Source organism: Pelophylax lessonae, assembly GCF_965119305.1.
Source record: "Pelophylax lessonae genome assembly, chromosome: 1".
NCBI lineage: Eukaryota > Metazoa > Chordata > Amphibia > Anura > Ranidae > Pelophylax > Pelophylax lessonae.
The window spans coordinates 10,989,538-11,013,173 of record NC_138768.1 but is presented as its reverse complement, the minus strand read 5'-3'; the positions used below and the strand labels follow the sequence as shown (position 1 = coordinate 11,013,173).

The window sequence follows — 23,636 nt, the reverse complement described above, 5'->3', positions numbered from 1 at the left end:
AAATTTTGATTTTTACATTTTTTTGGGGGGGGAATTTCATATAAAAAAAAAATGTTAAAAATATTGTTATTTTTTCAAAATAAATGCTCTTTTTTTGTTTATAGCGCAAAAAGTAAAAATCGCACAGGTGATCAAATACCACCAAAAGAAATCTCTGTTTGTGGGAAAAAAAGGACGTAAATTTTGTTTTAGGTACAGCATCGCACGACCGCGCAATTGTCCGTTAAAGTCGCACAGCACCGAATCGCAAAAAGTGGCCCAGACGTAAGACAGCAAAATCCTCTAGTGGTAAAGTGGTTAAGATTGTCTAAGAAGTTAGTTATATCTGTGTTTAACGGTTGGAAAGTCGTGGGGTCTGTATGCAAGTTGTATAGTGAATGGTAATATTCCGCAAACTCATTTGCTATGTCTTGGGGGTGTGTGATTTTATCATTAGTCCGAGTTTGTCTGAGTGAGGAAATTTGTGATTTGGTTTGTCGGGTTTTCAGTCTATTTGCAAGTGCCTTACCAGTTTTGTTAAAGTGGGCATAACAATGTAGTTTGAGTCTTCTGAATTGGATGTCATTTTGTTCCATTAGGGCAGAGCGTAGTTCTGTTCTGAGGTTGGTGAGGTTGTCTGTGATTTTGGGGTCTGGTTTGATTTTATTTCTGGTTTCGAGGTCGTGGATTTGGGCTAGAATCTGGGACAATTTGAGGTTATATTGATTTTTAATTTTGGAATTTCGTTGGATGCATATACCTCTCATATAGGCTTTGTGAGCACCCCATATACACAGTGGTGTATTTTGGTTTTGTGCTGCCCTAGGCAAGACTAAAATTGCCCCCCCCCCCCCCTATGTAAATTTGCCCCACTCCTTTTTTAACGGATGTGACTCCTTCCAAAACTGAAGGACTACATGTCCCAGCATGAACCCCTGAGGTCTCATGAAAGGGGGAGTGAGAGGAGGTGGGTGAGAGAGAGAGGGGGGATCAAAGAGTGAGAGAGAGAGGGGAGATGATATAGAAAGGGGGGATGAGAGAGAGAGAGAGGGGGTGGAGAGAGGGGGATGAGAGAGGGAGGGGGTGAGAGAGGGGGGGATGAGAGAGGGGGGATGAGAGAGGGGGGTTAGAGAGAAAGAGAGAGGGGGATGAAAGAGAGGGGGTGAGTGAGAGGTGGGTGAGAGTGGCGGCTCTAGCAACCAGTGGCAATAGAGTCTCAGGTGGAGGGGGATGGCTTTTCTGCTGCCCCCCCTGCAAAGTGCTGCCCTAGGCCTGGGCCTTGTTGGCCTAGGCCAAAATACAGCACTGCATATACACCAGGGGTCTGATACAGAATTGGCATTTTTATCGAAATATTCAGTTAGATGCTGGGAGATATGTTTCTTACAATCGTCCAATTGTAGATTCCTAGTGTTACACCTCCATACAGGATTGGCTCCCCTAGGGATTCCTTCATCTATGGTCACTTCCACTACTGCGTTATCTGACCAAGTTATATCTTTTATGACCTTTATATTCAGAAGAAGTCTGAATTTCTTTAGTCTTTAGTCTTTATAGTCTTTATAGTCTGAAAGTCTTTATATTCAGAAGAAGTCTTTATATTCAGAACGAAAGACATGGCCCTTGTAGGGAAGAGGTTGGAAATCCCTGATAAAGACTATTCAATCTTACTTTCACTTGCGTTTCTGCATAGTGATCTAGTTCTAGGTGTGGTCAGTACACCTTTATAAAATCTTTTACAGTACACATAACTCCATTGCACGCCTAGACAGAAGAGAGAAGACATTCAGAGCAGAGAAGAAGTAACTATGGTAGTGCCACTGACTTCAGGAGACCTCAGTAACGTGGAGCTTCAGAGCTTTTTAAGCTCAAAAGGAAGTCCAGGATACTTTGCAGAAGGGAAACATTTATCCATCCAGAATGCTAAAATCCTCTTGAAGCAAAAAGACTCAGAGCCTAATGAAAGCGGGAAGCAAATGTCAGAAACCCTTACAAATTTGGAACCACACAATTTTGAAGACATTCAACAAGAGTTTCCAGTCCATCATCTACAGCATGTCACTGACAAGTCCTCTATGGAAGGAATTTATAGGGAAGAGTGTTTCAAGGTAATTATATCAGACTTTCGTTCTGAATATAAAGACTTTTCATTCTGGAGTGCAGACGTCGCTCGTAAAGATATTACGGCAGCGCGTGAAAAGGCATGCAAGGATGCAAAGGAAGTGCTCCCGGTATGGATTTTTGATACAAGTGAAAAAAAAATTAAAGCTCAATTTGCCAACTCTCCAGCGTTTAACAAATCTGCTTCATGGTATGGTAACTTCAAGTTCTCCTTCCAGTTATCTGATCTTCTGAAATTGTATCAGGATCAGCACTGTGCGGGCGAAGAACCACAGCTGAAGATTCTGGGTACTGATTTGTACAAACGAGAGATTACGCATTATATATTAGTGCACAGCCCTGACCGGAGTCATCAGTTCAGGAACCTCCCAGTGATGCCCACCATCGAGGATAGCTCTGGGCTTCACTTTGTCTATCTGAGGAATAACACAATGTATTGGAGACCAGAATCAACCTCAATTTCTCTCAAAGTGAAGATTTCTAAAGACTCTCCTGGCCCAGAAAAATGCTCCCAACCCTGTAATCATTTTAAAGTTGACAATGAATGTGTTTATATCAAAGATATAAAGTCTGTGTGGAACCATCTGGTGTTTGCATTCCATCTTCCTAATCATGGCCTGAAGATTCAGAAAAAGCAACTTTTTAAGAGCCTGAAAGCCTGTAAAAAAGAGTCACCTTTGCACGATCAGAACAAAGGTTTGGATGTAAAAACGGCTAGGAATTATATCAAAGCAATGAAGCCTGAGAGCCGAAAAAGAAAGAGAAGTTCTCAAGCCCTAAACGGTAATAACCTGCAAACATAGTAATCTTTGATTTATGTTAAGCACAAATATACTCCTATATATATATTAGGCAGGGTTTAGGCTAATGACTGGGGTGTATCTCAACAGAAAACGTTAGTCTAGAATAGGTGTCTACAAAATTTAAAAACAAAGGGCTAGTTTACTGCTCATTAGACTTGAGGGGGATTGGACTGTGGCAAATGGAAGTAGAAAATGTCAAGGAATTGGTGGGAGTACACAATGCGCCAGACATGGTGGTCAGTGCAGTGGTGTATTTTGGTTTTGTGCTGCCCGAGGCAAGACTAAAATTGGGCACCCCCCCTCCCCCACCTATGTAACTTTGCCTCACTCCTTCTATTTTAATGGATGTGGCTCCCTCCAAAATTGAAGGACTACAAGTCCCAGCATGAACCCCTGAGATCTCACGAGAGAGGGGGTGGGTGAGGGAGAGAGAGAGGGGGATGGGTGAGGGGGGGTTGAGAGAGAGGGGGGGTGAGAGAGCAAGAAAGGGGGGATGAGAGCGAGAGACAGAGAGAGGGGGATGAGAGAATGAGAAAGCGAGAGGGGGGATGAGAGAGAGAGCGAGAGGGGGGATGAGAGAGAGAGGGGTGAGAGAGAGAGAGAGAGAGAGAGAGAAGAGGGGTGAGAGAGAGAGAAAGAGAGAAGAGGGGTGAGAGAGAGGGGGGATGAGAGTGAGAGAGAGAGGGGGGAATGAGAGAGGTGGCTCTAGCAACCAGTGGCCAATAGAGACTCAGGTGGAGGAGGGGCAGTTTCTTTGCTGCCCCCCTGCAAAGTGCCGCCCTAGGCCTGGGCCTTTTTGGCCTAGGCCAAAATACAGCACTGGGTCAGTGTGAGGAGGAATGAAGCCCCAGCTTTAGTGTCATTGAGAGAAAAAACACCCCATTGTTGGTGTCAGTGGTAGGAATAGTGCCCCATCATTGGCGTTATTAGGAGGAATAGTGCCCCATCATTGTTATCAGTGAGAGGAATAGTGCCCCATCATTGGTGTCATTGGGAGGAATGGTATCCCATCATTGGTATCAGGGGGAGGAATAGTGCCCCATCATTGGCATCAGTAGGAGGAATAGTGCCCCCATCATTGGTGTCAGTGGGAGGAATAGTGCCCCATCATTGGCGTCAGTAGGAGGAATAGTGCCCCATCATTGGTATCAGTAGGAGGAATAGTGCCCCCATCATTGGTGTCAGTGGGAGGAATAGTGCCCCATCATTGGTGTCAGTGGGAGGAATAGTGCCCCATCATTGGTATCAGTAGGAGGAATAGTGTCCCATCATTGGTATCAGTAGGAGGAATAGTGCCCCATCATTGGTGTCAGTAGGAGGAATAGTGTCCCATCATTGGTATCAGTGGGAGGAATAGTGCCCCATCATTGGTATCAGTAGGAGGAATAGTGTCCCATCATTGGTATCAGTGGGAGGAATAGTGCCCCATCATTGGTATCAGTAGGAGGAATAGTGTCCCATCATTGGTATCAGTGGGAGGAATAGTGCCCCATCATTGGTATCAGTAGGAGGAATAGTGTCCCATCATTGGTATCAGTGGGAGGAATAGTGCCCCATCATTGGTATCAGTAGGAGGAATAGTGTCCCATCATTGGTATCAGTAGGAGGAATAGTGTCCCATCATTGGTATCAGTGGGAGGAATAGTGCCCCATCATTGGTGTCAGTGGGAGGAATAGTGCCCCATCATTGGTATCAGTGGGAGGAATAGTGCCCCATCATTGGTATCAGTAGGAGGAATAGTGTCCCATCATTGGTATCAGTAGGAGGAATAGTGTCCCATCATTGGTATCAGTGGGAGGAATAGTGCCCCATCATTGGTATCAGTGGGAGGAATAGTGCCCCATCATTGGTGTCAGTGGGAGGAATTGTGCCCCATTATTGGTATCAGTGGGAGGAATAGTGCCCCATCATTGGTATCAGTAGGAGGAATAGTGCCCCATCATTGGTATCAATAGGAGGAATAGTGTCCCATCATTGCTGTCAGTGGGAGGAGTAGTTTCCCATCATTCAGCTTCGGGTGTGGCTGCAGGAAGGTTCTCTGGCTGTGTGTCTGCTCCAGGTGATTTCTGTGAGAGGGGAGTTCGGTAAAATCTCTCCCAGCCCTGCTGGCCCCTATCTGGGGAGGCCATGCAGGCCAGCAGGGCCTCTCCTGCTGGAAGCTCTGAACCATCCCCTGGGCTGATGGATGACATACCTGCTCCTGGACAAGCCATGGCTGGGGATCTCTCTGCCCCTGGTGAGGATGAGGATACCGAGTCCATTCGGGAGCGAGTGGTGGCCGGGATCAAGGTCCTGAATAGGGAGAGAGACCAGCTCTACAAACTGAGAGCGGAGTTAAAGCGTCTGCGAAAGCAACGTGAAGGTTTGTACAGCCGCAACCGTGGATCTATGGATCCGGAAATCCAGTTGGCAAAGGTCCGGGTTCAACACCAGGAAACCATTGTGGCCATGATGGAAGGTAAAGAGGGGCCCTTTAAGGAAAAGTTTTGCAATGACCGCAGATTTGCAAGGATGGCAAAGATGGAGGTGGACGAGGAGACCCCCAGTTCTGACCCCCTGACCCCCCAAGGTGAGGTAAGCAACCCGTTGCCTTCTCAGGGCTCAGGAGGCATGCTTAAAGTGATCCAGGCAGTGGAGTCTCCATTACGGGCGGATCAGCTGGTGTTTGGTGAGGAGAACTTTCCTGACAATGTGCCTGATAAGGTAAAACCTAGCAAGTCCCAAGTGACTGATAAAACTATTTTTGTGCCATTTAACACCTTGGCTAATACTGATGTTTTGCCCAATGACACCCAGGCTGGTAATATTATATCCAGCAATACTTCAGCTGCTGATGTTTCCACTGAGGAAAAATTGCATTTAAAAAATGACATTGCAGCAAAGGAACTACAAGAGCCAGAACAACCCGTTAACCCCCCTTTTGCTGAGTCAAAGGCTGTTTGTCCAGTCACAGCTGCTGTCTCTATACTGCAGCATCAGGACACCTGTGGTACTACAGCAGAAACTGTGATAGTGAATACTGATTGTTCTGACATTTCTTCCAACACAGCTGTTCCTAATAATAATACTAATGTGTGTTTAATGGACAATCCTGCTGGCTCAGTACAAGCAGTTAATAATAAGGATAATAATAATAATGTACCAGCTAAAGTTACATCGGTGTGGGGTCTTGGCCCTGATAAGCCCTCTTTTGCTCAGGTGGTACGCTCTGCGCCTGGTAATGTTATTAAGCCAGGGCTGCAGCCAATGAGGAACCCTGCTTCCAGGCAGAGATTTACACCACAAACTGCCACTTTGAGCACCCCTGGTTCCGGTCTTGGGTCTCTGGCTTCTGCTGGGGGTCCAAGACGTAATGTCGTTATACTTAAATGGGAAGGTGGTGCAGTCTGTCCAGCACGGCGTGTGGTGGTGGATATGATTTTGGAGATGGGCTTTGGGGCGAATGACCTTTATGCCCTAATACACGTAGCTGGGAGCCGGGAGTACACAATCAGCTTCACCAGGCCGGAGGGTCTTGACCTGTTCTGGGAACGATATGAAGCTCGGTGCAGGTCAAGACCCGAATGGGAAGATCTGGCACCAGTTGCTGTTTCGCAGAGATCAACGGTTAAAAAAATAACCATCATCCTCAATAATGAGAGTGTTCCTGCTCGGGACCTAGAGGTCTGGTTAAGGAACTATGGTGAGGTTTTGACAAGGCTAGAAAAAATCCTTGATGAACGTGACATCTGGACCGGGGGTTGGTCAGTAACGGTCAGGTTGGCCAGGGATGGGAATGTTGTCCGTCACCTGCCCTCCTCGGCTTTCATAGGGAGGGATAGGATGACTATTTTTTATCCTGGTCAGCCAAAGCTATGTCACCGCTGTGGAGAAAAGGGGCATTTTAGCTCCTCCTGTTCAGCCTTAATATGTTCAGTATGTCGGGGACAGGGTCATGTGGCCAGGGACTGTACCCAGGCGATAAGGTGCAACCTGTGCCTGCGCCTTGGCCACCCCTACAGCCGATGTCCGGAGGCCTGGCACAACATGGAGAAGGAGGTAGTAGATGAACTGTTGAGGCTGGACGGGATGGAGGATGAGGCCCCTGGTGTACCATCCTCCTCAGCGGTGACTGACCCCCCAGGTCCTGTTCAGGATCCCTCCCCAGTTTCTGTGGCCAACCCTCCTGTGTCTGTAGGTATTCCTTCTGTGACTGTCTCTGTGTCCCCCCAGCCTAATGTACCCGCTCCTCTTGTGTCAGAACCTTCTAAGTCTGTGCCCCCCGAGTCAGTCTTGCCCCATGAGTCATCCCCTCCTAGGTCTGACTTAAGGGAAGGTCCCCCCCCACCAGGAGTGGTAGAGGGTACCAAAAAGGGTGCTGCGGTTTCCTCTGTAAAGAAGTCTTCTGTGAAGACTTCAAAAAAGAAGAAAACAAGAGATAACATCTCTGAATCTGACCTGCAGTACCTGGAGGAGAGAAGGAGGGTTATGAGGCGAAAGAGACAGGCGGTGAGGACGGGACAGGGACAGGATGCCCCAGTGTCTGTCCCCAACCGTTCTAGGGCTTCTGCATGGGATATCTCCACATCTGGAGCTTCTTCTGAGCAAAATTCTGATTCAGAAATGGAATTGGAGGAGGCCTCAAGAAAGAGAGAGGCTTCTGGTGATGAGCAGCAGAGGGGAGCTAAGAAGCAATCCACCCAATAACCCAAATGGCGGTTCCCCCTCCGTTAAAAGTGGTGACAATAAATGTTGCCAGCATTAAGTCGGTAAGAGCTCGTTCTATGGCCTTCTTTTTGTTCAGCCAATTAGATGCTGAAATTTTATTTTTGCAGGAGACTAGGCTCACCTCCTTGGCAGATATTCATATGGCCAAGAGAGAGTGGAGGTATGGTCCATCTTACTGGTCTCTTGCGGCCGAGCCTTACGGCGGGGTGGCGGTGTTGTTTAAAACCGGCATGGTAACTGTCCGGCGGGTTATTGAGGTGGAGATTGGGAGATGTATGGTCTTAGACGTTCTTGTGGGAGGGCAGGACCTGCGCCTAATTAATATTTATGGGCCACACACAAAGTGGGACAGGAAATGCCTTTTTACAAGGATCAAGCCATTTCTTTTTACATCCCGGCAAGTGGTTTTTGGAGGTGACTTTAATACTGTGACTAGGCCCAAGGACAGGAAGGACTTCAATGACAGGCTGGGATATGATAGCGTTTTTTTAAATAGTATGGTTAGGGATGCTGGTCTTGTGGATGTGCACATTAAGCACCTTCCGGATGACACAGGGTTCACATTTCATCGAGGTAATAGTCAGAGTAGAATAGATAGGTTTTTTTTGAAGGAGGCCTCTGCTTTCTCACCCCCAGTGGTGCAGGCAGTGGAGTTCTCTGATCACTGTATGCTATCTGTGGTCTTGAATGCTTCAGACTTCCCTCAGAGGGGCAAAGGCATCTGGAGATTAAATTCGACTCTCCTTGAGGAAGAACATGTTAGACAATCCTTTGAGGAATTCTTTCAGGCACAGGTGACCATCCTGGACTTTTGTAGCAGCAAGGCTGAGTGGTGGGAGCTGACCAAAAAGAGGATTGCTGGATTCTTCAGGGGCCTAGCCAATAAAAAACAGTTTAATAGATACATGACCTACCAACGTTTGCGGAGGAAGCTGGATATTCTTGTCTCAAGAGGAGGAGATCCTGGGGCAATCTCTGAATTGAAAATCCTCCTCAGGAAGTGTCAATATGACCGGCATACCTCTTTGGTTCTGGAGAGGGACTATGGGAAATACCACTCGCCTGACCCTTACCAGAACTGCAAACAGGGTGTAGCTGTTAAGATGGTCGTTGGCCTTAAGGATAGTACAGGTTCCTTGACAAAGTCCAGGTCAGGGATCCTGGAGGTCGTGAGGTCTTTTTATGCTGAACTTCTTGGGAGGAAAGAGCTTGACCGAGACAAGATGGAAAGCTTTTTGGACTCTACTCCAGGTCTAAATTGTGGAGATGTCCTCTTGATGAATTTGACAGAAGAGATCACAGTTGAAGAGGTGACGAGGGCAATTGAACAGCTTGCCATCAAAAAGTCACCTGGACCGGATGGTCTGACGGCTGAGTTTTACAAAGCCTTTAAGTCTATTCTGGCCCCACATTTGGTAGAGATTTTTAACAGTTGTCTTGCTGAGGGGGTGCTTCCCCCTTCCATGAGACTCTCAGCTGTGATTCTTCTTTCAAAAGGTAAAGATCCTTCGATGATTGAGAATTGGCGCCCCATCAGCCTTCTCAATGTCGATAGAAAGGTGCTGGCGAAGATACTTTTCTGGCGCCTATCGGCAGTAGCAGAGTCTTTGCTTTCTCGCCATCAGCACTGTTCGATCCAGGGTAGGAGCACCTTCACAGCGGTTTTAGCTGTCCGGGAGGCCTTGGAGCAGTGCAGGGCTGCAGGCTGGGGAAAGTATTTACTGGCATTGGATCAGGCAAAGGCTTTCGATCGTGTCAACCATGAGTACCTGTGGTTGCTCTTTAGTAAGTACGGTCTGCCGGGTGGTTTTGTCGATTGGTTAAAAGTCTTGTATAAGGGGGCAGAAAGCTTCCCTCTTGTTAATGGTTGGGTTGGACAGTCCTTTGAGGTTGGTTCTGGGGTGCGCCAGGGTTGTCCCCTGAGTCCCCTGCTCTATGTGTTTGCAATCGACCCCTTCATCAGGAGGCTAGAGAGCAGCATGTTGTGTGGGGTACCAGTGGGAATCCCGGGTGAGCCGCCTTTGAGGGTTGTTGCCTATGCGGATGATGTGTCAGTGATTGTCACTGGGACAGATGAAGCGGAGGAGGTGGTCTCTCTGACATCACGGTACTCTGAAGCATCAGGCTCCAAGATCAATCAGGAAAAGAGTGAAGTTTTTTGGATGGGAAAGGAAGGTGAGGGGTTTGATCTCCCGGACACCTTTCCAGTGCCCCAGGAAAATATTAAGATATTAGGCATTGAATTTGGACCTGGCGATTATGGCCTCAAAAACTGGGAAGGCAGGCTGGAAGTTGCCAATACTAAGGTGGTCAACTGGAAGAGATGGAAGTTATCTCTGAGGGAAAGGGTTGATCTGATTAAGACTTACCTGATACCGATCTTCTTGTATGTCAGCCCTGTCTGCATCTTGCCAGTGTCTCTCTATGCTAGGATCTATAGTGTGTTCTTCCAGATGCTGTGGGGGAACAGACTGAACCCCATCAAGAGGAATGTCACCTATCTATCCAGGAGGGAGGGTGGCTTAGGTATGGTCAACCCCGTTCTTTTCTTTTCACTGCTATTTCTCAAGTTTAACATTGGTAGTATGCTTACAGTGGAACCTCCTGGATGGGCAGGCATGTTTAGATCTTGGTTTAGGCCTTTTCTGCGACTTTGGGAAGAAGGTGGCCAAGTGAAGAATCTCAGGGGTCATCGTGGTCAGCTCCCAGCCTATGTCGCTCCGTGTCTGAAGTTACTGCGGCAGTGGCGACTGTCGGCTGAAGATCTCAGATCCGCTCCGAGGAAAGTCCTTATGAGCCGAGTCTTGAGCGAAGTCTTTCATGACCCACTGGCCTTAAGGGATTGCCCAGGCCCAATTTTGAGGGAAGGGTTAAGACTGATTAATTTGGCTAGAGTCCCCCTTAAATTCAGGGATCTGGCCTGGTTGTGCTTCCACGGGAGGCTCTATGTTCGGGGCAATTTGAAATTCCGCAGTGGGATGGATCGTGGTTGTCCTCGGGAGGAATGTACAGGTGAGGAGGAGACTATGGACCATTTTTTGCTTCGTTGCCCTTTTAACATAGAGGTATACAAACAGGTTGGGCGGGCCCTCGGTGTTCCTTTCCTCTCCAGGCTGGGTTATGCTGAGTGGGTGTACGGAGCATTCAATACTGGTGGGGGCTTTTGTTTGGATACACTTTTTTTAGTTAGTTTAGTAGTCCGTTATTACACCTGGAACGCACGGTGTCAGGTCACCCTTCGGCGTAAAATCCTTCCTGTTCAGGTGGTGGTGTGTGACATTCTGCATGAGGTAGGGAAGATTCGGGCGCTTGAGAGAGACAAGTGGGGTCAGAGGGCTTGGCTGAAGGCGTGGAGGGGTTTCAAGCCTCCCTGACTGCCAGGAGTCTCTTTCCCGGGTGTGGCTTTCTGTCTCTTATCACCCTAGATTTTTTCTTAATGCTCAGTTTTTGATAAATGGCTGCATACATAGGTGATGGGTTGTGCCTCTTAGGCCCTCTCTGCTGCTTTATGTAAATAGTTTTCTAAAAATGTTGGAAGTGGATTATGTATATATTGTATATATTCTGCACATGGATGTGTATTCCTTTGTTTTCTGTTGGAATATTGTACTATAGTTATGTTTTTTACTTTTGTATAAAATATGTTGCTTGATTCTTTTCAATAAAAGATCAATAGTGCCCCATCATTGGTGTCAGTGGGAGGAATAGTGCCCCATCATTGGTATCAGTAGGAGGAATAGTGTCCCATCATTGGTATCAGTAGGAGGAATAGTGTCCCATCATTGGTATCAGTGGGAGGAATAGTGTCCCATCATTGGTGTCAGTGGGAGGAATTGTGCCCCATTATTGGTATCAGTGGGAGGAATAGTACCCCATCATTGGTATCAGTGGGAGGAATAGTGTCCCATCATTGGTATCAGTGGGAGGAATAGTGTCCCATCATTGGTATCAGTAGGAGGAATAGTGTCCCATCATTGGTATCAGTAGGAGGAATAGTGTCCCATCATTGGTATCAGTAGGAGGAATAGTGTCCCATCATTGGTGTCAGTGGGAGGAATTGTGCCCCATTATTGGTATCAGTGGGAGGAGTCGTTTCCCATCATTCAGCTTCGGGTGTGGCTGCTGCAAGGTTCTCTGGCTGTGTGTCTGGAGCTGCTCCAGGTGATCTGTTTGAGAGGGGAGTGAGGTGAAATCCCTCCCAGCCCTGCTGGCTCCTTCCTGGGGAGGCCATGCAGGCCAGCGGGGCCTCTCCTGCTGGAGGCTCTCAGCCATCCCCTGGTCGGATGGATGGCACCCCTGCTCCTGGACAAGCCGTGGTTGGTGATCTCTCTGCACCTGGTGAGGATGAAGATGCTGGATCCATTCGGGAGCGAGTGGTGGCCGGGATCAAAGTCCTCAATAAGGAGAGAGACAAGCTCTACAAGCTTAGAGCGGATTTAAAGCGCCTGAGAAAGCAGCGTGAAGGCTTGTTCAGCAAGAACCGCGGATCCATGGATTCAGAGGTCCAATTAGCTAAGGTCCGTGTGGAACATCAGGAAACCATCGTGGCCATGATGGAAGGCAGGGATGGTTCCTTCAGGGAGAAGTTTAGCAACGACCGAAGGTTTGCAAAGATGGAGGTGGAGGAGGAGACCCCATGTTCTGACCCCCTTCCCCCTCAAGGTGAGGTAAGCAGCCCATTGCCATCTCAGGGCTCAGGAGGCATGCTAAAGGTAATCCAGGTAATGGAGTCTCCAGTACAGGGAGATAAGCTGGTGTTTGGTGATGTGGAGGACTTGCCGGATCATGTACCTGATAAGATAAAAGCTATCAAGTCTCAGGTAATAGACAAAACTGTTTTTGTGCCTTTTAGCACCTTGCCTAATAATGAGGGTTTTCCCAGTGACACCCAGGATGATACCCCTGTGCTCAGCAATGCTTTGCCTGCTGAGAAAATGTTACGTTTAAAAAATGACATTTCTGCTCAGGAACTACAAAACCCAGAAGAGCCGATTAACCCTGCTTCTGCTGAGCCCAAAACTGTCTCAGTAATAACTAACCAGGACTCTACAGCGCAGCAGCAGGAAGCATTTGGTACTGCATTAGAAACAGTAACTACACCTAATAACATTGCAGGTGTGGTGGGACCCACCATTGTATGTTTAACTGATAATGCTGTTGGTTTAGGCCAAGCTGAAAATAATAGTAGAAATGTACCTGATGTGACATCAGTGTGGGGTCTTGGCCCTAATAAGCCTACATTTGCACAGGTGGTAAGCTGTGCTCCTGGCAATATCATCAAGCCAGGAATACAATCAAGGAGGAGCTCCGCTTCCAATCTGGGTTTTCCCTTGCAGGCTGCCACTATGAGCACCATTGGATCTGGTCTTGGGTCTATGGCTCCTGCTGGGGGTCCAAGGCGGAACGTAGTCCTCCTTAAATGGGAAGGTGGTGCAGTCCCTGTAGCACGGCGTATGGTTGTGGACCTGATCTTGGATATGGGTTTTGGGGCTAATGACCTATATGCCTTGATACATGTGGCTGGAAGTCGGGAGTACACGGTTAGTTTCACCAGACCAGAGGGTCTTGACCTGTTCTGGGAACGATATATGGCTCGGTGCAGGTCAAGACCCGAATGGGAAGGTCTGGTGCCAGTGGCAGTTTCCCAAAGGTCAACAGTAAAGAAAATCACTATTATCCTCACAAATGAGAGTGTTCCTGCTCGGGACTTAGAGGTCTGGTTGAGAAATTATGGGGATGTTTTGACCAGGCCAGATAAAATTTATGATGAGCGTGGCATCTGGACCGGGGGTTGGTCGGTAACGGTCAGGTTGGCTAGGGATGGGAATGTTGTCCGTCACCTGCCCTCCTCTGCCTTTATAGGGAGGGATAGGATGACCATTTTTTACCCCGGTCAGCCAAAACTGTGTCACCGCTGTGGAGAAAAGGGGCATTTTAGCTCCTCTTGTTCAGCTCTGATCTGTTCAGTGTGTCGGGGGCAGGGTCATGTGGCCAAGGACTGCACCCAGGCGATAAGGTGCAACCTGTGCCTGCGCCTTGGCCACCCCTACAGCCGATGTCCTGAAGCCTTGCATAATATGGATAGAGAGGTGATAGATGACCTCTTAAGGCTGGACAGGATGGAGGATGAGGCCCCTGGTGTACCACCCTCCTCTGCGGTGACTGACCCCCCTGGTCTTGTTCAGGATCCCTCCCCAGTCCCTGTGCCCACCCCTCCTGTATCTGTAAGTATTCCTTCTGTGTCTGTCCCTGTGTCCCCCCAGCCTACTGTCCCTGCTCCTCTTGTGTCAGAACCTTCCAAGTCTGTGCCCCCCAAGTCAGTTATTCCCGATAAATCTTCCCTTCCTAAGTGTGACCTTAAAGAAGCCCCCCACCCACCAGGAGTGGTAGAGGGTACCAAAAAGGGTGCTGCTGCGGCTTCCTCTGTAAAGAAGTCTTCTGTGAATACTTCAAAGAAGAAGAAGAAAACAAGAGATGAAAGCATCTCTGAATCTGACCTGCAGTACCTGGAGGAGAGAAGGAAGGTTGTGAGGCGGAAGAGACAGACGGTGAGGACGGAACAGGGACAGGATGCCCCAGTGTCTGTCCCCAACCGTTCTAGGGCTTCTGCTTGGGATATCTCCTCATCTGGGGATTCTTCTGAGCAGAATTCAGAAATTGAAATGGAGTTGGAGGAGGCTTCAAGAAAGAGAGAGGCTTCTGGTGATGAGCAGCAGAGGGGAGCTAAGAAGCAATCCACTCAATAACCCAAATGGCGGTTCCCCCTCCGTTAAAAGTGGTGACAATAAATGTCGCCAGTATTAAGTCGGTAAGAGCTCGTTCTATGGCCTTCTTTTTGTTCAGCCAATTAGATGCTGAAATTTTATTTTTGCAGGAGACTAGGCTCACCTCCTTGGCAGATATTCATATGGCCAAGAGAGAGTGGAGGTATGGTCCATCTTACTGGTCTCTTGCGGCCGAGCCTTACGGCGGGGTGGCGGTGTTGTTTAAAACCGGCATGGTAACTGTCCGGCGGGTTATTGAGGTGGAGATTGGGAGATGTATGGTCTTAGACGTCCTTGTGGGAGGGCAGGACCTGCGCCTAATTAATATTTATGGGCCGCACACAAAGTGGGACAGGAAATGCCTTTTTACAAGGATCAAGCCATTTCTTTTTACATCCCGGCAAGTGGTTTTTGGAGGTGACTTTAATACTGTGACTAGGCCCAAGGACAGGAAGGACTTCAATGACAGGCTGGGATATGATAGCGTTTTTTTAAATAGTATGGTTAGGGATGCTGGTCTTGTGGATGTGCACATTAAGCACCTTCCGGATGACACAGGGTTCACCTTTCATCGAGGTAATAGTCAGAGTAGGATAGATAGGTTTTTTTTGAAGGAGGCCTCTGCTTTCTCACCCCCAGTGGTGCAGGCAGTGGAGTTCTCTGATCACTGTATGCTATCTGTGGTCTTGAATGCTTCAGACTTTCCTCAGAGGGGAAAAGGCATCTGAAGATTAAATTCGACTCTCCTTGAGGAAGAACATGTTAGACAATCCTTTGAGGAATTCTTTCAGGCACAGGTGACCATCCTGGACTTTTGTAGCAGCAAGGCTGAGTGGTGGGAGCTGACCAAAAAGAGGATTTCTGGATTCTTCAGGGGCCTAGCCAATAAAAAACAGTTTAATAGATACATGACCTACCAACGTTTGCGGAGGAAGCTGGATATTCTTGTCTCGAGAGGAGGAGATCCTGGGGCAATCTCTGAAGCGAAAATCCTCCTCAGGAAGTGTCAATATGACCGGCATACCTCTTTGGTTCTGGAGCGGGACTATGGGAAATACCACTCGCCTGACCCTTACCAGAACTGCAAACAGGGTGTAGCTGTTAAGATGGTCGTTGGCCTTAAGGATAGTACAGGTTCCTTGACAAAGTCCAGGTCAGGGATCCTGGAGGTCGTGAGGTCTTTTTATGCTGAACTTCTTGGGAGGAAAGAGCTTGACTGGGACAAGATGGAAAGCTTTTTGGACTCTACTCCAGGTCTAAATGGTGGAGATGTCCCCTTGATGAATTTGACAGAAGAGATCACAGTTGAAGAGGTGACGAGGGCAATTGAACAGCTTGCCATCAAAAAGTCACCTGGACCAGATGGTCTGACGGCTGAGTTTTACAAAGCCTTTAAGTCTATTCTGGCCCCACATTTGGTAGAGGTTTTTAACAGTTGTCTTGCTGAGGGGATGCTTCCCCCTTCCATGAGACTCTCAGCTGTGATTCTTCTTTCAAAAGGTAAAGATCCTTCGATGATTGAGAATTGGCGCCCCATCAGCCTTCTCAATGTCGATAGAAAGGTGCTGGCGAAGATACTTTTCTGGCGCCTATCGGCAGTAGCAGAGTCTTTGCTTTCTCGCCATCAGCACTGTTCGATCCAGGGTAGGAGCACCTTCACAGCGGTTTTAGCTGTCCGGGAGGCCTTGGAGCAGTGCAGGGCTGCAGGCTGGGGAAAGTATTTACTGGCATTGGATCAGGCAAAGGCTTTCGATCGTGTCAACCATGAGTACCTGTGGTTGTTCTTTAGTAAGTACGGTCTGCCGGGGGGTTTTGTCGATTGGTTAAAAGTCTTGTATAAGGGGGCAGAAAGCTTCCCTCTTGTTAATGGTTGGGTTGGACAGTCCTTTGAGGTTGGTTCTGGGGTGCGCCAGGGTTGTCCCCTGAGTCCCCTGCTCTATGTGTTTGCAATCGACCCCTTCATCCGGAGGCTAGAGAGCGGCATGTTGTGTGGGGTACCAGTGGGAATCCCGGGTGAGCCGCCTTTGAGGGTTGTTGCCTATGCGGATGATGTGTCAGTGATTGTCACTGGGACAGATGAAGCGGAGGAGGTGGTCTCTCTGACATCACGGTACTCTGAAGCATCAGGCTCCAAGATCAATCAGGAAAAGAGTGAAGTTTTTTGGATGGGAAAGGAAGGTGAGGGGTTTGATCTCCCGGACACCTTTCCAGTGCCCCAGGAAAATATTAAGGTATTAGGCATTGAATTTGGACCTGGCGATTATGGCCTCAAAAACTGGGAAGGCAGGCTGGAAGTTGCCAATACTAAGGTGGTCAACTGGAAGAGATGGAAGTTATCTCTGAGGGAAAGGGTTGATCTGATTAAGACTTACCTGATACCGATCTTCTTGTATGTCAGCCCTGTCTGCATCTTGCCAGTGTCTCTCTATGCTAGGATCTATAGTGTGTTCTTCCAGATGCTGTGGGGGAGCAGACTGAACCCCATCAAGAGGAATGTCACCTATCTATCCAGGAGGGAGGGTGGCTTAGGTATGGTCAACCCCGTTCTTTTCTTTTCACTGCTATTTCTCAAGTTTAACATTGGTAGTATGCTTGCAGTGGAACCTCCTGGATGGGCAGGCATGTTTAGATCTTGGTTTAGGCCTTTTCTGCGACTTTGGGAAGAAGGTGGCCAAGTGAAGAATCTCAGGGGTCATCGTGGTCAGCTCCCAGCCTATGTCGCTCCGTGTCTGAAGTTACTGCGGCAGTGGCGACTGTCGGCTGAAGATCTCAGATCCGCTCCGAGGAAAGTCCTTATGAGCCGAGTCTTGAGCGAAGTCTTTCATGACCCACTGGCCTTAAGGGATTGCCCAGGCCCAATTTTGAGGGAAGGGTTAAGACTGATTAATTTGGCTAGAGTCCCCCTTAAATTCAGGGATCTGGCATGGTTGTGCTTCCACGGGAGGCTCTATGTTCGGGGCAATTTGAAATTCCGCAGTGGGATGGATCGTGGTTGTCCTCGGGAGGAATGTACAGGTGAGGAGGAGACTATGGACCATTTTCTGCTTCGTTGCCCTTTTAACATAGAGGTATACAAACAGGTTGGGCGGGCCATCGGTGTTCCTTTCCTCTCCAGGCTGGGTTATGCTGAGTGGGTGTATGGAGCATTCAATACTGGTGGGGGCTTTTGTTTGGATACACTTTTTTTAGTTAGCTTAGTAGTCCGTTATTACACATGGAATTCACGGTGTCAGGTCACCCTTCGGCGTAAAATCCTTCCTGTTCAGGTGGTGGTGTGTGACATTCTGCATGAGGTGGGGAAGATTCGGGCGCTTGAGAGAGACAAGTGGGGTCAGAGGGCTTGGTTGAAGGCGTGGAGGGGTTTCAAGCCTCCCTGACTGCCAGGAGTCTCTTTCCCGGGTGTGGCTTTCTGTCTCTTATCACCCTAGATTTTTTCTTAATGCTCAGTTTTTGATAAATGGCTGCATACATAGGTGATGGGTTGTGCCTCTTAGGCCCTCTCTGCTGCTTTATGTAAATAGTTTTCTAAAAATGTTGGAAGTGGATTATGTATATATTGTATATATTCTGCACATGGATGTGTATTCCTTTGTTTTCTGTTGGAATATTGTACTATAGTTATGTTTTTTACTTTTGTATAAAATATGTTGCTTGATTCTTTTCAATAAAAGATCAATAGTGCCCCATCATTGGTATCAGTAGGAGGAATAGTGCCCCATCATTGGTATCGGTAGGAGGAATAGTGTCCCATCATTGGTATCAATGGGAGGAATAGTGCCCCATCATTGGTATCAGTGGGAGGAATAGTGCCCCATCATTGGTATCAGTGGGAGGAATAGTGCCCCATCATTGGTGTCAGTGGAAGGAATAGTGCCCCATCATTGGTGTCAGTGCGAGGAATAGTGCCCCATCATTGGTATCAGTAGGAGGAATAGTGTCCTATCATTGGTATCAGTGGGAGGAATAGTGCCCCATCATTGGTGTCAGTGGGAGGAATAGTGCCCCATCATTGATGTCAGTGGGAGGAATAGTGCCCCATCATTGGTGTCAGTGGGAGGAATAGTGCCCCATCATTGATGTCAGTGGGAGGAATAGTGCCCCATCATTGGTATCAGTGGGAGGAATAGTGCCCCATCATTGGTGTCAGTGGGAGGAATAGTGCCCCATCATTGGTGTCAGTGGGAGTAATAGTGCCCCATCATTGGTATCAGTGGGAGGAATAGTGCCCCATCATTGATGTCAGTGGGAGGAATAGTTCATTGTATCAGTGTGAGGGGCCCCGGGCCACAGTTTGGAGACCACTGGTTTTGAATAACTACATAAAGATGGGTATAGCTAGTAACATTCACTTTTAGTAAGACTTCAGTAGCATTGAGGACATTTTGTTACTAATCTAAACTACTTCTTCAGTTCTATAATGCAAGACTGAAACAACTGAGGCTTAAAGCGAGGTTCCACCCAAAAGTGGAACTTCCGTTTATACACTTCCTCCCCCCCCCTCCGGTGCCACATTTGGCACCTTTCAAGGGGGAGGGGGGAACAACGGGTACCTGTTTTTGACAGGTACCCTTCCCCACATCCGGGAGACAGTGCCGCGACGCTGTCCCTTGGAAGTTCGGCCCCCTCCTTCTATCTCCACCACCGGGCCAATTGCAAAGCACAGTGCGCTTCGCGTATACGCAGTAGGGCAATACCTTCACATCGTGAGGAAGGAATCTTACAGGATGACCTGAACAAAATCGCAGAGTGGGCAACGACATGGCAAATGAGGTTTAATGTGGAGAAGTGTAAGGTATTGTATTTGGGGACTAAAAACATAAAAGCACAATACACGTTAGGAGGGAAACTCTGGGGGAATCAAAAATAGAGAAAGATCTGAGGGTTCTTAGTGGAAGATAGACTAAGCAATAGCATGCAATGTCAAGCTGCAGCTGGCAAAGCCGGCAGAATATTAGCATGCATAAAGAAAGGGATGTATTCCAGAGATAAGACTATAATCCTTCCACTTTATAAAACTCTGGTCCGACCGCATCTGGAGTATTCTGTCCAGTTCTGGTCGTCAGTCCTCAGGAGGGATGTGTTGGAGCTGGAAAGAGTGCAGAGAAGGGAAACTAAACTGATTAGGGGATTAGAGGACCTTAATTTTGAATAGCGCTTACAAGCGCTTGATTTATTCTCCCTGGAGAGGAGACGCCTGAGAGGGGACATGATAACGATTTACAAATACCTCAACGGTGATCTCAACATAGAGAAAAAAACGATTCAGTCACAAGGAGTGCATGAGGACACGAGGACATACAATGAGATTAGAGGAGAAGCGTTTTAACCTCAGGCAACGCAGAGGGTTCTTTACAGTAAGGGCTGCAAGACTGTGGAATTCTCTACCACAAATGGTAGTAACTGCAGGGAGTATGGCTACTTTTAAAAGACTCTTAGACGTACATCTCAAGGATCAGGACATTCAGGAGTATGTGAGATGATTACGGCCACACACACCTACACAGGTTGAACTGGATGGACTATTGTCTTTATCAGTGGCGGCTGGTGCTCAAAATTTTTGGGGGGGGGGGGCGCAAACAGAAAAATGTAATAGGCATTGCTTTGCAGCAAAAAATTGTCAGTGTGCCCCCCTTCAATGCAGAGAGATCAGTGTGCCCCCATTCAATGCAGAGAGATCAGTGTGCCCCCTTCAATGCAGAGAGATCAGTGTACCCCCATTCAATGCAGAGAGATCAGTGTACCCCCATTCAATGCAGAGAGATCAGTGTACCCCCATTCAATGCAGAGAGATCAGTGTACCCCCATTCAATGCAGAGAGATCAGTGTACCCCCATTCAATGCAGAGAGATCAGTGTGCCTACATTCAATGCAGAGAGATCAGTGTGCCTCCATTCAATGCAGAGAGATCAGTGTGCCTCCATTCAATGCAGAGAGATCATTGTACTCCCATTCAATGCAGAGAGATCAGTGTACCCCCATTCAATGCAGAGAGATCAGTGTGCCCCCTTCAATGCAGAGAGATCAGCGTGCCGCCATTCAATGCATAGAGATCAGTGTACCCCCATTCAATGCAGAGAGATCAGTGTACCCCCATTCAAAGCATAGAGATCAGTGTACCCCCATTCAATGCAGAGAGATCAGTGTACCCCCATTCAATGCAGAGAGATCAGTGTGCCTACATTCAATGCAGAGAGATCAGTGTGCCTCCATTCAATGCAGAGAGATCAGTGTACTCCCATTCAATGCAGAGAGATCAGTGTACCCCCATTCAATGCAGAGAGATCAGTGTACCCCCATTCAATGCAGAGAGATCAGTGTGCCTCCATTCAATGCAGAGAGATCAGTGTACTCCCATTAAATGCAGAGAGATCAGTGTACCCCCATTCAAAGCATAGAGATCAGTGTACCCCCATTCAAAGCATAGAGATCAGTGTACCCCCATTCAATGCAGAGAGATCAGTGTACCCCCATTCAAAGCATAGAGATCAGTGTACCCCCATTCAAAGCATAGAGATCAGTGTACCCCCATTCAATGCAGAGAGATCAGTGTACCCCCATTCAAAGCATAGAGATCAGTGTACCCCCATTCAATGCAGAGAGATCAGTGTGCCTCCATTCAATGCAGAGAGATCAGTGTGCCTCCATTCAATGCAGAGAGATCAGTGTGCCTCCATTCAATGCAGAGAGATCAGTGTACTCCCATTCAATGCAGAGAGATCAGTGTGCCCCCTTCAATGTAGAGAGATCAGTGTACCCCCATTCAATGCAGAGAGATCAGTGTACCCCCATTCAATGCAGAGAGATCAGTGTACCCCCATTCAATGCAGAGAGATCAGTGTGCCTACATTCAATGCAGAGAGATCAGTGTGCCTCCATTCAATGCAGAGAGATCAGTGTGCCTCCATTCAATGCAGAGAGATCATTGTACTCCCATTCAATGCAGAGAGATCAGTGTACCCCCATTCAATGCAGAGAGATCAGTGTGCCCCCTTCAATGCAGAGAGATCAGCGTGCCGCCATTCAATGCATAGAGATCAGTGTACCCCCATTCAATGCAGAGAGATCAGTGTACCCCCATTCAAAGCATAGAGATCAGTGTACCCCCATTCAATGCAGAGAGATCAGTGTACCCCCATTCAATGCAGAGAGATCAGTGTGCCTACATTCAATGCAGAGAGATCAGTGTGCCTCCATTCAATGCAGAGAGATCAGTGTACTCCCATTCAATGCAGAGAGATCAGTGTACCCCCATTCAATGCAGAGAGATCAGTGTACCCCCATTCAATGCAGAGAGATCAGTGTGCCTCCATTCAATGCAGAGAGATCAGTGTACTCCCATTAAATGCAGAGAGATCAGTGTACCCCCATTCAAAGCATAGAGATCAGTGTACCCCCATTCAAAGCATAGAGATCAGTGTACCCCCATTCAAAGCATAGAGATCAGTGTACCCCCATTCAATGCAGAGAGATCAGTGTACCCCCATTCAAAGCATAGAGATCAGTGTACCCCCATTCAAAGCATAGAGATCAGTGTACCCCCATTCAATGCAGAGAGATCAGTGTACCCCCATTCAAAGCAATGCCTATTACATTTTTCTGTTTGCGCCCCCCCCCCCAAAAATTTTGAGCATCAGTGTGCCTCCATTCAATGCAGAGAGATCAGTGTGCCTCCATTCAATGCAGAGAGATCAGTGTGCCTCCATTCAATGCAGAGAGATCAGTGTACTCCCATTCAATGCAGAGAGATCAGTGTGCCCCCTTCAATGTAGAGAGATCAGTGTGCCTCCATTCAATGCAGAGAGATCAGTGTACTCCCATTCAATGCAGAGAGATCAGTGTGCCCCCTTCAATGTAGAGAGATCAGTGTACCCCCATTCAATGCAGAGAGATCAGTGTACCCCCATTCAATGCAGAGAGATCAGTGTACCCCCATTCAATGCAGAGAGATCAGTGTGCCTACATTCAATGCAGAGAGATCAGTGTGCCTCCATTCAATGCAGAGAGATCAGTGTGCCTCCATTCAATGCAGAGAGATCATTGTACTCCCATTCAATGCAGAGAGATCAGTGTACCCCCATTCAATGCAGAGAGATCAGTGTGCCCCCTTCAATGCAGAGAGATCAGCGTGCCGCCATTCAATGCATAGAGATCAGTGTACCCCCATTCAATGCAGAGAGATCAGTGTACCCCCATTCAAAGCATAGAGATCAGTGTACCCCCATTCAATGCAGAGAGATCAGTGTACCCCCATTCAATGCAGAGAGATCAGTGTGCCTACATTCAATGCAGAGAGATCAGTGTACTCCCATTCAATGCAGAGAGATCAGTGTACCCCCATTCAATGCAGAGAGATCAGTGTACCCCCATTCAATGCAGAGAGATCAGTGTGCCTCCATTCAATGCAGAGAGATCAGTGTACTCCCATTAAATGCAGAGAGATCAGTGTACCCCCATTCAAAGCATAGAGATCAGTGTACCCCCATTCAAAGCATAGAGATCAGTGTACCCCCATTCAAAGCATAGAGATCAGTGTACCCCCATTCAATGCAGAGAGATCAGTGTACCCCCATTCAAAGCATAGAGATCAGTGTACCCCCATTCAAAGCATAGAGATCAGTGTACCCCCATTCAATGCAGAGAGATCAGTGTACCCCCATTCAAAGCATAGAGATCAGTGTACCCCCATTCAATGCAGAGAGATCAGTGTGCCTCCATTCAATGCAGAGAGATCAGTGTGCCTCCATTCAATGCAGAGAGATCAGTGTGCCTCCATTCAATGCAGAGAGATCAGTGTGCCCCCTTCAATGTAGAGAGATCAGTGTGCCTCCATTCAATGCAGAGAGATCAGTGTACTCCCATTCAATGCAGAGAGATCAGTGTGCCCCCTTCAATGTAGAGAGATCAGTGTACCCCCTTCAATGCAGAGAGATCAGTGTACCTCCATTCAATGCAGAGAGATCATTGTGCCCCTTTTCAATGCAGAGTGACCAGCGTAGCGTAGCGTGCCCCCCCCCCCCAGACCAGCACTTACCTGATGCAGCGGCGGCTTCTCCTCTGTCCCCCGGCGTCTCCTTGAGTCCTCCCGCCTCCTCCTTGGCCAATGGCATGGTTTTTGCCTTTTGGCCAATCAGGAAGCGGGTGTAGGACCCGCTTCCTGATTGGCCAGGAGGAGGATCCGAGTGACAATATCGAATTTTCATTCGCTTTGTCACACAATGGGTGGGCTCGGGGCGCACTGCTCTGCGCCCCGGGTCCTCCCTT

General features: G+C 48.0%; 1 protein-coding gene across 1 annotated transcript in view; it reads left to right on the top strand.

Annotated features, from left to right (window-relative positions):
* The first annotated feature begins 1,765 nt into the window (after nucleotides 1-1,765).
* LOC309553204 (uncharacterized protein) overlaps nucleotides 1,766-23,636 on the top strand; it is a 35,555-nt gene continuing 13,684 nt past the window's right edge. Inside the window, exon 1 of the mRNA XM_082254154.1 lies at nucleotides 1,766-2,883. Coding sequence (XP_082110280.1) covers nucleotides 1,788-2,883 — 1,096 coding nt within the window. The 5' untranslated portion in view covers nucleotides 1,766-1,787. The remainder of the gene's footprint in view (nucleotides 2,884-23,636) is intronic.